Source organism: Lolium rigidum, chromosome 2 (assembly GCF_022539505.1).
Source record: "Lolium rigidum isolate FL_2022 chromosome 2, APGP_CSIRO_Lrig_0.1, whole genome shotgun sequence".
Lineage (NCBI taxonomy): Eukaryota > Viridiplantae > Streptophyta > Magnoliopsida > Poales > Poaceae > Lolium > Lolium rigidum.
The window spans coordinates 46,258,055-46,270,920 of record NC_061509.1 but is presented as its reverse complement, the minus strand read 5'-3'; the positions used below and the strand labels follow the sequence as shown (position 1 = coordinate 46,270,920).

Sequence of the window (12,866 nt, the reverse complement as noted above, 5' to 3'; positions counted from 1 at the left end):
CTACAAGAAGATGGCTGAGCGTGAAGTGGACATCTTCCACAAGATTGTGTCTGAACTTATTGATGGACACAAGAAGGAGACTGCAAGGCTGTGGGATGACATCCTTTCGCTTCACGACACCACCAACAAACTCCAAGCTCAACTCTATGATGTTCAGAATCAAAACTGTGAGTATGAAAACAGGTTTAAACGCATAAGCTATGCTGCTAGTTTCAGGATTCCGGAGACCAAGATGTCGTTTGTTGATGGAGAACCTCTTCCTTGGAAGTCTGATGATGGGAAGAATTCATCACCACCGCCGAAGGAGTAATTCATCATTGGTATTGGCACCCCCTTTGGTTTGTTCCAAGCTTGGGGGAGTGCCGCGGTATCACATCATCACTATCTTTTACCTTTTTATTATCAAGTAGTGTCATATCATGAGTAGGGAAGTTATCATATAAGATGGGTTGCAGTGTGGAAGTATCTCTCTTTTAGTTGGTTGTCTATGTATCCTTTGGTGTGAGTTTTTGTTATGGAATATTAATGAGAAGTATTATCATTTACACATTGCACATCTTATTTTAGTTTGCAATTTCTACTATATGATTGATCTTGTTGTTAGTATTGGTATCACTTTGGGAGCATTGAGTAAATCTACTTGGTTTTGGCAAACTTAGCATTGGTCAATAGCAACAACAACAATTTGAGTTTAAGTAGAAAAGAGAAATACATGTAGATATGTTGTTTCATTATCTTTCTTTCTTGTTAGCTCTTAGCTTATTATTCTGAAGTTAAAATTGTTTGTGCTTACAAGGAAGATGCATGATTGTTTCTATCACATGTGTATTTGTTTGTTTCCCTCAACTCTTATGCTTGCTAATCAACCTTGCTAGCCAAGGACCTGTACTGAGAGGGAATGCTTCTCGTGCATCCAAACCTTAACCCAAACCTATGCCATCAGTGTCCACCATAACTACCTACTATGTGGTATTTCCTGCCATTCCAAGTAAATACTTCATGTGCTACCTTTAAACAATTCAAAATTTATCATCCCTTATTTGTGTCAATGTTTTATAGCTCATGAGGAAGTATGTGGTGTTTTATCTTTCAATCTTGTTAGGTAGACTTTCACCAATGGACTAGTGGCACGTCCGCTTATCCAATAATTTTGCAAAAAGAGCTGGCAGCGGGTTTCCCAGCCCCCAATTAATTAACTTTCATTAATAATTCTCTTCACATGTTTTGCTCTGATTCATCAGTAAGCAACTTAATTTTGCAAATAGACACTCCTCCATGGTATGAGATTGTTGGAAGGCACCCGAGGATTCGGTTAGCCATGGCTTGTGAAAGAAAAGGTTGGGAGGAGTGTCACCCATAAATAAATAAAAACTAAAGTACATGTGTAAACAAAAGAGAAGAGGGATGATCTACCTTGCTGGTAGAGATAACGTCCTTCATGGGAGCCGCTCTTTGGAAGTCTGTTTGGCAAGGGGGTTAGAGTACCCACTACCATTCGTTGACAACAACAAACACCTCTCAAAACTTTACTTTTATGCTCTCTATATGATTTCAAAACTGAAAAAGCTCTAGCACATGATTTAATCACTGTTTCCCTCTGCGAAAGGCCTATCTTTTACTTTATGTTGAGTCAGTAAACCTATTTCCCTCCATCTTAAGCAAGCAATTGAGTTGTTGTGATCAAACCATTTATATTGTGATCTACTTAATCATGCCTTTTACTCTTCCTTGTTTAGTACAAGTTTTATCTGAATGAATATAGCTTTGAAAGTTATCAATGATTATGAGGAGATTATTATGATTGAGTATGCAAGTTGTGCCATATAAGCTTTAACATAAGAGCGCTGCTCGACAGATAAGTACAATCTGTTAATTGTTATCTGACCAAGAACGAAGTTTGCCATCACCAATTATGATTTCTTATGCACCTTTATTTGTGATTACCGTCTACTTGTTTCAAGTTGAATTATATGAGGAAGTTGTTCACTAGAATGTCTTGTGTGAATAATATGATGCTTCTTGTCCGTATTAGGTTTACCGACTCTTCACTCCATAAACATGTGGTCTTGTTTACTGAGTTCAGTTTCGCTTGGGGACAAGCGAAGTCTAAGCTTGGGGGGAGTTGATACGTCCATTTTGCATCACTATTTTATATCATAATTTACTGTTATTCATTGATATATTTCATATTTAGAGATGATACTTATGTTATTTCATCTATTTTGCATGTTTCATGATTATTGGCGAATCGCTCACCGGAGTCAGGATTCTGCTGGAAAAAGCACCGTCAGAATGCAATATTTCGGAAGATCAACAATTGACGGAAATTACACTGAAGATCTTATTTTTCCCGAAGACGAAGCCAGCCAAAAGGAGGAACCGAGGAGGGCCGCCATGGGCCCCCCATAGGCCAGCGCGGGGCCTAGCCTGGCCGCGCCGCCTTGTGGGGAGGGGGCCCACAGCCCCCTTCTGCCGCCTCTCCTTCGCGTACTTCTTCGTCCCGAAAACCTAAGCTCCAGAGGATAGTCGCGAAGAGTCACAGCCGCCTGCGGGGCGGAAAACACCAGAGAGAAAAGAGCTCTCCGGCGAGGCTGAAATCTGTCGGGAAATTCCCTCCCGGAGGGGGAAATCGACGCCATCGTCACCGTCATCGAGCTGGACATCATTGGGATCATCATCACCATCATCTCCATCATCATCACCGCCATCTTCACCGCTGCACCTCGTCACCGCTGTAACATCTAGGGTTGAATCTTGATTGTTTGATAGGGGAAACTCTCCCGGTATTGATTACTACTTGTTATTGGTGCTATTGAGTGAAATCATTGAACCAAGGTTTATGTTCAGATTGTTATTCATCATCATATCACCTATGATCATGTTCCATATGATGTCTCGTGAGTAGTTCATTTAATTCTTGAGGACATGGGTGAAGTCTAAATGTTAGTAGTGAATTATGTTGGGTAATATTCAATGGTTTGATATTTAAGTTGTGGTGTTATTCTTCTAGTGGTGTCATGTGAACGTCGACTACATGACACTTCACCTTTATGGGCCTAGGGGAATACATCTTGTATTCGTTTGCCAATTGCGGGGTTGCCGGAGTGACAGTAAACCCGAACCCCGTTGGTATATCGATGCAGGAGGGATAGCAGGATCTCGTAGTTTAAGGCTGTGGTTAGATTTATCTTAATTACTTTCTTGTAGTTGCGGATGCTTGCAAGGGGTATAATCACAAGTATGTATTAGTCCTAGGAAGGGCGGTGCATTAGCATAGGTTCACCCACACAACACTTATCAAAACAATGAAGATTAATCAGTTATATGAAGCGAAAGCACTAGACTAAATTCTCGTGTGTTCTCAAGAACGTTTGGTCATTATAAGTAAACAAACCGGCTTGTCCTTTGTGCTAAAAAGGATTGGGCCACTCGCTGTAATTATTTCTCTCGCATTTTAGTTACTCGTACTTTATTTATCTGCTATATCAAAACCCCCTGAGTACTTGTCTGTGAGCATTTACAGTGAATCCTTCATCGAAACTGCTTGTCAACACCTTCTGCTCCTCGTTGGGTTCGACACTTATTTATCGAAAGTACTACGATACATCCCCTATACTTGTGGGTCATCAGGGGTCTCCCTTCACCTTCTTGTTCCATTGATACACCATTATGCATGTTAAACTAATACCTGAGAATAATCATGTAGGCATGTATTAGTCCGATTACTCTAGCTACGGTGTCATTGTTACCAAAATAATGGATAAGGGTAAAATACCCTTACACTTCTCGTCCTCCTCCTCCCCTCTTCCTCCTCCCTACTCCTTCATATCCCTTCCTCCGGCGAGCACCTCCTCAAGCTACTCACCAGCGCCACCTCCTCTCACTCCGGCGACCACCCTTAGGCAAGCTTCTCCACGACCACCTTCTCTCACTCCGGCAACCACCCTCCGGAGAGCTTCTCCGCGACCATATCCTCTCACTCTGGCGACCACCTACTCTTTGTCCTACAACGGCGACGCCCACGGCCACGCAGATGACCACGGCGATGGAGGTCACGACCTAGAACTCGGCCTAGATCTAGATCAGCCTTTTTTTGAATCCTAGAAAATATACCGTAGGCACACTAGGCTGGTGCACCGGCGATAAATCGAGTTACCGCCAGCGCACCAGAGGGTGCGCCGGCAATAAGCCGTTACCATCGGCCTGTATCAAAGAACAGGGTTATGTTTTGCAATTAGCATGTTGTAATTGTCCGTGGGGTATTAAGATGTTGACTATCTGTGATGAAGGACATCATTTTAGACACAATGTATGAATGCAGAAACACAAATGATGCAAGCTTCTTTTCTGCATACCAGATGATGGAAAAATTGCAAGAGAAATCATTTTTTAGTTATCTTTAATCAAATGTGCAAACATATATAGCAGAGACAACATAAATTTCTCATTGATGTATTTATTTGACACGTAAGTGGGAAGGAAACCCTGAAACAAATCATTTTCTATACAAATTGAGTGATTATTTCATAAATAAATTTTTAGTAAGAATGCATACACAATTTTCCAATCAAGATAATACTTTTAGCGCAAATGGTTGTTATGCTACGAACACACATCAAAATGGTTGTATTAGAAGAGGCACGGAGATGGCACAAACCAACCACAGAGATCAGCTCGGAACAAAAACAAAAGGAAAGAAAAGAAAAGGAAGAAAAAAGGAAAACTAACAGGTAAAAAGGGCCCAAAGAAGCGATAGAAGAATTACATTGAGTTTAGAAAAGGAAATACCAAATGCCACAAGAACTGATTTTTGTTTTGTTTTGCATCCAACACCATACTTAAAGCAAATTTTGTCCGTGCTACGAACATAAAAAGAAGGAAGGCAGCTAGACAAAGGCGAAGGAGGGTTTTGTTATGTTGATGTAGGGTTTTGTATCGATCAAAGGAAAGGTTCAACCGGAGCTCTGTTTTACGGGATGACAGAGGAGCTTTATTGCAACAAGTAACAACAATGTAGACAATACTTTTGATGCAGCTACGTGTGAGGCACTACCGGTAAGAGATGAGATCTACTTAGGGTGTGTTAGGTAGCCCGTATCAACCCAGAATTTCCCATCTCAGCTGAGATTTTTGGGCTTACCTATATTTTTTAGCCCGGTGAACACAGATGGGCTATGCCCACCTCATACGGAAAATGCCCCTCAACCAAACCCGGTTGTGAAGCTCAAATCGAGCTTCACAACCCAGCCAAGCTGCCAGCGCAACCCCCCCCCCCCCAGACCACAGCCCGGTCTCCTCATTTGCTCTGAAAGGAAATGAAATCACACACGCTCGCTCCCGTGCCCCTCCTCTGGCCGTCGGCCGCCACCCCCTCCCCTGGCTGCCCTAGACGCCGCTCGCCGCCCGCCGCTGCCCCTAGACGCCGGCTGCCGCCCCTGGATGTCACCCGCCGCTGCCCCTGGCCGCCCGCCACCCCGTGATGCCGTCTGGCTGCCACCACCCCTCCCCTAGAAGCCGTGGACATCTCTCGCCGGCCGCCGCCACCCCCTCCCCTGGCCGCCGGACGCCGCCCATCACCTCGGCGCACCACGGCCACAGGCGGTGCTGCTCGCTCTCGTACAGATCGAGATCGTGTGGAGATCGAGCTGGAGGCAGGCACATGAGGACCCGATTGGTTTTTTGTAATCGTTTAAGGGCCTATTTGCACAAAAGGTGTACCTTTTTGCAAAAAAAAAAAACTACTAGTTAAATACAGAATAAAAAATGAGTGTGTATTTTATGGAATATTGAATTAATGTGTATTTTATAAAGTGTGTATTTTATACTTACATATAGTCTAACTTTATTTAAATACTGAATTAGTGCTAAAATCAATTGAGGTGGTATCCTCACTATCTCATCTCATACATGTGCTACCAAATAACATCTTATCTTATTTCAACTTGGTTAGGATCATCGTGTATGAGAAGAGATAGTTATTCTCGATTCATCCGGGCTACTACCAAACACACCCTTAGCCAATCAGGTAGGCCGCAATAGATGGATTATTTAATCTGATTGTCTGGAGATTATTAACTCACTAAACGAGGGAGGTTCACGGTGACCATTGTTGCACCGATCTTTGAAGATATTTGCATCCAGGTAACATCTTTTTGTAGAGTGGAGTATATGTTTATGTTTCTACTAGGAACGCCAAATAGTGTAGCTCATTCTTTATTAGAAAAAAAACCTATGAAGCTCAACCGTGCGTTTGAAATGAGGGACAACCTAGTTTTATTGTACCTCTATTAATTGACGGTGTAAATGTGCTTTAATTAATAAAATCAACAACAGAGTCCTCTTGTTTCCCCTTTAAAAATGCATTTCCTACTCCCATCAACGAAGCCATCAATGAGGAACACTACAAAAGTTTGATCAAGGGAAAGGCCAAATTTTGAGTTCTTGCTCCAAAAATCACTCCACGACTTGAACACGGACGCTCTTCATGATATATCAAATTTTGCTGTCGAGGCCTCCCCATGATTTTCGGTTTAAAAAAGAGTAAAATATTGTATTTGTCGGCGTGGCTCAGAAACTATCATATACTAAAGTTTATACACTGTTACGGTCACTGAAGACGTCTATTGATGAATGTAGTCATTGTACGTCGGAGGCACGTTGTATCTACCGACATGGCACATGCAGGACCCACCTGTAGTTGTGGATCCCCGTTTGCCAGATCAAGAAAAATTCCAGCTATGCAATTATTTTGCAAAATACCCCACCACCTCTCTTTTCGGTCTTCTTCCTTTTCGCTCTCACCCAAATCCTCTCCCCTTCCCAATTACTCGTTGTCAGCCAGGCCGTCGCCGTCCTCACCCCATCATGCCACGCCTTCTACTTGTGCCGGCCATGTGGACTCGACCCCCTCCCTCTCCATGTCATCCCCATCTCCATCGTGGCACGGGGGTGCTGGCTTCTGCAGGGTGGAGGGACACGCTAACAACACCAAGAGCATCTCTAGCAAATACTCATCCCGTTCCGCATAGCATCTTTTTTACAGTTTTGGTCCAAAACTGAGCTCGGACGGACTGCATTTCGGCCCGCATTGCGTTTCGCGATGCAATTAACCCCATCGATGCCTGCAAAATCCGTATATAAGCGGAGTTGGTGGTTTGGATGCAGCACTACCACATCTATTTCTCCTCTCCCTCCTCCCGCCCCCGCCGCCTCCATCCGCCAAAACGAAATCACCGCCGCCAGTTGCATCCTCTGCCCCCTCTATCTCCTCCCTTGATGGCACCGCCCAATTCAGCGTGTGGCGGCAACACTAACTCGCCGCCGCGCACATCTCCAAGCAAGCACATCGACAGGATGGTAAAGCATCGGTGGCGCGGCGTAGCTTTTCTGCAAAACTAGGTAGAGTCCCTCGAGGGCTTGCCCATGTCGCTGCCTCGAATGGTCAAGTCTGGATTCGAGGCATATCTTGCTAAACAGAAAAGATAAAGACAGTTTTAGCAGCCGCAATGATAATATGCTAATTCATGACCTAGCTTCGTAACACAAGTGTTGCTGCGAGTATTCAGTATTTCACACAATCACACCAGCTATGGATCATACATCTCAAGAACATAGTTTGGATGTGTTATACACAGCATCACCTCCTCTCAAAACTAAAATCCTCAACAAGCTGTGGTTCGTTTCAGCTAAAATCTAATTTATTGACAAGGCCTTGTAAGAGAGCATTCACACATGGGCTCTTATCCGTGTTAACTGAGCAGCTTGAAAGGGCCTCCCTTTTGCCTTCTCATCGCCTGCGTCAATGACATGTGGGGCCTCGACCCATCTTCCAGTGGCACGATGAGGGGTCACAAAAAAATTCAGTGACAAGGAGATTTCCCAGTTGAAAAGGGAAAAGTATGTTTGGGACCAAAATTGTACGGTCAGCACTTGGTCGCAACTAGCTAGGACACCTTGTGCGAGATCTTTATGTAATTCATAAGCCTTCTCAGAGCATTACCACTGTCAATGGCTTCCCTTGCTCTGTCGAGCGCGGAGTTGATATCCTGAGCTCCGCTGCAGCCTAACAAGTGGTCAGCCATAGCTGCGTTAAGAACAATTCGGTCGTAAGCAGGCCCTTTGTCCCCACCCAGTGCCGACAAACCAAGCTCCAAGTTTTTCAGGACCTGATTCAGCGTGGAGAGACAGTAAGTTACACGGAAACACACTTCATGCCAATAGTTCTGGCTGACGCACAGAAACACAAGCGTTAACAGAGTTGAATGGATAATTAATGGCCATCCTTCATTGGAAGGCGATGGTGGAAATATTACGTGGAGATAGCGGCAGCGGCAGACAGGGTTAAAGGACTTACTGATTTATCAGTTCTTGGAGTTTCAGTAGATTTGAAACCAAGTTCCTGAGCATTCACAGCAACACTGAAGCTTTCTCTAGAAATACCTGCAAGATAAACAAGACAAGCTCAGACTGGAATCATGTCATAACCAAGTTCTTGGGCATTTACAAATCACAACAAGGCTATCCCAGTCATAGCGGTCTTTGCACTCATCATTGTCGCCATAAATTCATCTTTCTTTACATGACTGGAAGAGCAAGGTATCACAAAACTTGAATATGAGAAAATTCAATACATTCAACTGCGGACTGGCTTCAGAGCTGATGCATCACGCATGATTAATCTTGTTGTCTCTGCCATCAAGCTCCAGAGACCATGGAGCACATCTTAGTCAGCTGCCCATTCTCCAGTCAAGTCCAGAAGGATCGACGGAAGGGCGCTGCCTCCCTTGTCCTGCTCACCGCCTGGATGTTTTGGAAGCACCAAAACGCGTATGTTTGCTGGTGCTCAGGCAAACATTGTGACGCTCCTCGCTCAGATCAAAAAGAGGAAGCTATTCTCTGGTCCGGAGCTGGTGCTTTAGGTCTCAGAAGTATCCTACCCATGTCCACTAATTTGCACCATCGTGCTGGTGTTGTGTGTGTCCCTAGGCCTGTAAACTTATCCTACCTTTTCAATATATTAAAATGTAAGCTTTGTGTTTCTCGAGATTTTTTTCCTGTAGAGATATTATTTGCAACTGAAGTGGTAACAGTTAAAAAGCCCCCTCGCCTCCAGCATACATGACAGTGACCACTCTAAAGTAAGCATGAATGATCAATAATAAGGGTAACAGGTTTCATGTTTGTACCGTCAGTCTCGTAGAAATTTGCGCTGTTTGGTGTCCGGAACCCTGAGCAATGGTTCACTGGAAGCCCTTTTGATGCATTAGCCGACCTTTCCTTGGTTGTCAAAGAAAGTGCACCCTCCTCACCCTAAAGTGGGTACCATAAACTTGTCTTAGCAGGAGTAACAACCAATAAATTGGTTAAGGAAGAGTATTTAACAATCAGATTCACATTCTGATAAGAACACAAAGGTAAAAAACTGTACTGGATCCAATTAATACAGAACATATCCTATCCATGAGAAACGACACTTGAATGATACTGATGCAAGCAGGCCAAGTTTTCCACAAATAAGTTATAACCACAAATTTTGACCAAGTAGAGGAAACAAATAACAGTACTCCCTCCATACCGGTTTATTAGGCTGACATGTTGTTCAAGAAAAAAGTTTGACCATAAATTTGGTCAAGAAAATATAAGTTATACTGTATGTCACAAAAATTGTACCAAATAATTCATATTTCGTTGACCAAATTTTTGATCAAACTTTTTTCTTAACTACGTGTCAGCCTAATAAACCGGTATGGAGGCCGTAACAGTAAGTTCAAGCCATCAAGATGGCACGAGACAAAAAAATGTACTTACCTTAACAACTAATCCAGCATGAACAGTTCTCCTCCTCATAAGCATAAGCAATGGATCTTCATAGCCCACATGATAAAACCCAGCAACCATTGATTCTCTTCCTCGCGCCTGTGATAAAAATAAAGACCAATAATCCTTTTAACAATAAACTAGAAGCATTAAGTGAAGCAGCATTTGCAACAGAACAACATACGAACAAGGTCAAGTAACAAAAAGACATGTTACTTCTCAACAGATACACCATAATCCTATGAAGTGGTGATATATATATAAGTAATATCTAATACCTTCGATGGCATGGAATTGGATAATTACAAAGAAATAACTTCCTGCTGTCAAACATAAGCTCTTAATCTGGCACTCAATTTACTATCAAAGGGAGACACTAGATGGTGCTGCATATTTATATTTAAAGTTTAAGGTCTAGCAGCTGTGAAATTGTGAATACTATCTGCGCATGGTATTAGTAAGCAAAAAAGATGATAGAATGTAAATGTAGCATGCTACAAAGAATAGAGCAATTGTGTGCTCTCATGCTACCAGTTCTTAACTTTTCACACACCATGAGAAGAGTTACTCACTCTCACAAATTGTTGAACTTTCTCAGAGGTAGCCAAGGGTGGTCTTTTCTTAATATGCTCCCTAAGCCCGATAATAGAATACCTACAATAACACTGAGTTAGTGAACAACTTCACATGCAAAATGACAAACTTAGCTGACAAAATAATCTATTTAATACAAGTCAAATCAAATGAGATATTTTTTTCACCAAAAGAATAAATGTTTCTTGATGTTTCTAATATGCAAAGCTAGTGATTCTGTCCTAAAAAGAATATTTGCAGAAACATTCACTCAACAATGCCTTGGGTCGTTTGTGCATAAAGTTGGCGAGGAAATGTCAAACTTACAATGAAGGGCAAGCTTCTTGGAGATGTAGATATGCAAAACCAGTATTCTCATCCTGAAAGCAACCACACAGTTCATGTGGTCAGATGCAGTCAGCACTCAGCGGTGGAAAAAAGGGTTGCAGGTTAGCCTACACACACCTCCAATAGTCGTTTGGCCTGTGTAGGAGACAAGTGTGTGTTCGCTCCCATAAATTTCAGCATCTGCCCTTCTGTTATACCACCCTGAAAACCTTGATTATTAAGTAATAACAGAGGTTTTTTTGTAAATAAATTATATAACAGGTAAGCCCGTCATCGAACCACAAGATAAATACTGGAGTACTACTAACACTCTTATGTACGATAACCGTTGCTGCATATGATCTGTACTTACCTTAGGTGGCATCCATTCAACGCCATGGAGGAGGCAAGTCTCACCATAGCAGGCTCTAACAGCTGCAACGAACAGAGTACTCCTAAAAAAGCGTGTATTCCCATCATAGGGCTCACCATAGTGTGTCAAAGAATCAACATCAGCAACTGGGGGAGGACCTGATAAAAAAAATTGGTGTCAATGACATTGTTGTTTCTTTCTACAGTTCACAAAAAATAAACCCACTTAGTGCTACCTAGTTCATCATCGAAGGCTAGACAGTATCCTTTGAGCTCACGATCGGTTTCCCTATTCATCCGCTGCCCAATCAAAAATGCTGCTAGCAATGCTTCACTAACTGCTGTTGAGTCTACACTCGCCGACCCAACCGGTAGAACATCCTTTAGTACGCATTGAACTTCCTCGTAACCTAAATGGCCACCAGCAAGCACTTCCCTCAAAGCACCGACGAGTCTCATCTCCGCAGTTCCTTGACCGATATACCGAGGCCCTGTTAAACCGTTTGCTCCCATGATCGTCCCTTCAGGGTCTGCTATAAACTTCACCTCAGGAGGGAGGACATGGACAAGGCGTGGCCAGAATAGGCTCATGGCACGCCGCTCACCCTCACTCCACTGGGTGGCCTCGGGGAAACAATTAGCTCTTATTGTCATGCCAGCAAAGAATGCGCCCAGCTGAGCACTGGACACTGGCTGCTCCTCTTTGAGTTCTCCCGTCGCTACACAAGATTTTACACAGACAATAGTGTGAATTTTATGTAAGGCAATGAGAAAAAGGAATCAAAGCTAGACCTATAGTGTCTCCCAAATAAGAGCTTACTAGCAAACTGTAAAAATCAGTAATCCATCAGCAAAATATAAAGTATGTAGCCTAGACAAACTAACCACAAATCAGCATCAGATATATGTTCTTGATTCATGAGTTAAGTGTTCGATGAAATAGCTGAACTCTAGAAAGTTACATATGAAGCCATTTTAGATTGCCAAGATAACGGAGTGGTTAATGTTTAGTGCATAAGCAGAGTGTAAGATTAGCACGAGGCTCGGAATCAACATGATAATATGAGAGAAGTTATCACCCGAATCATTCTCTACTACTGGTATGATGAACATCAGCAGGTTTCCTAAATTCCAATCACTGGCAATCAACCACCACAGCAAACGGTGTCCAGAACGCAGAATCGAAGCAAGCCGCGAAAGAGTAGGCGGAGCACTCACCGGAGCGGAGGATGGTGTCGAGGACGCGCATGGCCTGCTCCTCCCCGAGCGGGCGCGTCTGCTCGGGCCCCGTGCACACCCGCCCCTGCGCCTCCAGCACCGTGCCGTTGGGCCGGGGCAGCCCCGGCGGCCGGTACGACTCCGATAGCGCCGGGTTCCGCCGCGCCGCCTCCTCCAGCACCGCCGTCCCCGCCTCCTCCATCCACGCCGCCGCAACGCCGCCGCGCCGGCATCTCCGGTCGCCGGCCCACACCAGCGCACAGGGCCGCCTCGGAGCCGGCGGGGAGGCCCTGCCGGCCAGGCTCCCGCTCGTGGCCGGGCTCGGGAGCGGCCTGAGGAGTAGAGAGTGCATGGCGAAGCTAGGCTGAGGTCAACGCCGTCGAGGCGAGTAGGGAGACCAGTTTAGCAGCCTAGGAAGCACCGAGGCGAGCGGGTTGGATCGAACCCAGCGGAAGGATGGACCCGGCCCACCGTACACCGGAGATGCTGGATCCACGGACCTGGGTGTGCTTTGAGATCTGCGACTAACAGCATCTCCAGGTCCCTCAAAAGGCTCCTAA

At 44.2% G+C, this 12,866-nt stretch overlaps 1 protein-coding gene across 1 annotated transcript; it reads right to left on the bottom strand.

The window, feature by feature from the left end:
• Positions 1-7,506: 7,506 nt before the first annotated feature.
• On the bottom strand, positions 7,507-12,658 carry LOC124691697 (anthranilate phosphoribosyltransferase-like). Its single transcript, XM_047224969.1, has 10 exons — positions 12,307-12,658; positions 11,325-11,807; positions 11,090-11,247; positions 10,855-10,938; positions 10,717-10,769; positions 10,389-10,470; positions 9,808-9,915; positions 9,186-9,309; positions 8,354-8,439; positions 7,507-8,165 (listed from the first exon to the last, which is right to left on the bottom strand). Exons 1-10 carry the CDS (start codon positions 12,656-12,658, stop codon positions 7,944-7,946), a joined length of 1,752 nt encoding a protein of 583 aa, XP_047080925.1. The 3' UTR covers positions 7,507-7,943.
• Positions 12,659-12,866: the final 208 nt, after the last annotated feature.

Bases quoted from the DNA above. Each gene is read 5' to 3' on its own strand.
- LOC124691697 (XM_047224969.1), bottom strand. From the start codon at position 12,658: ATGCACTCTCTACTCCTCAGGCCGCTCCCGAGCCCGGCCACGAGCGGG. The intron at 10,471-10,716 runs GTAAGTTTGACA...GTGTTATTGTAG, and splicing joins CAAGAAGCTTGCCCTTCATT to GTATTCTATTATCGGGCTTA. The intron at 8,166-8,353 runs GTAAGTCCTTTA...ACGCTGAATCAG, and splicing joins CTCCAAGAACTGATAAATCA to GTCCTGAAAAACTTGGAGCT.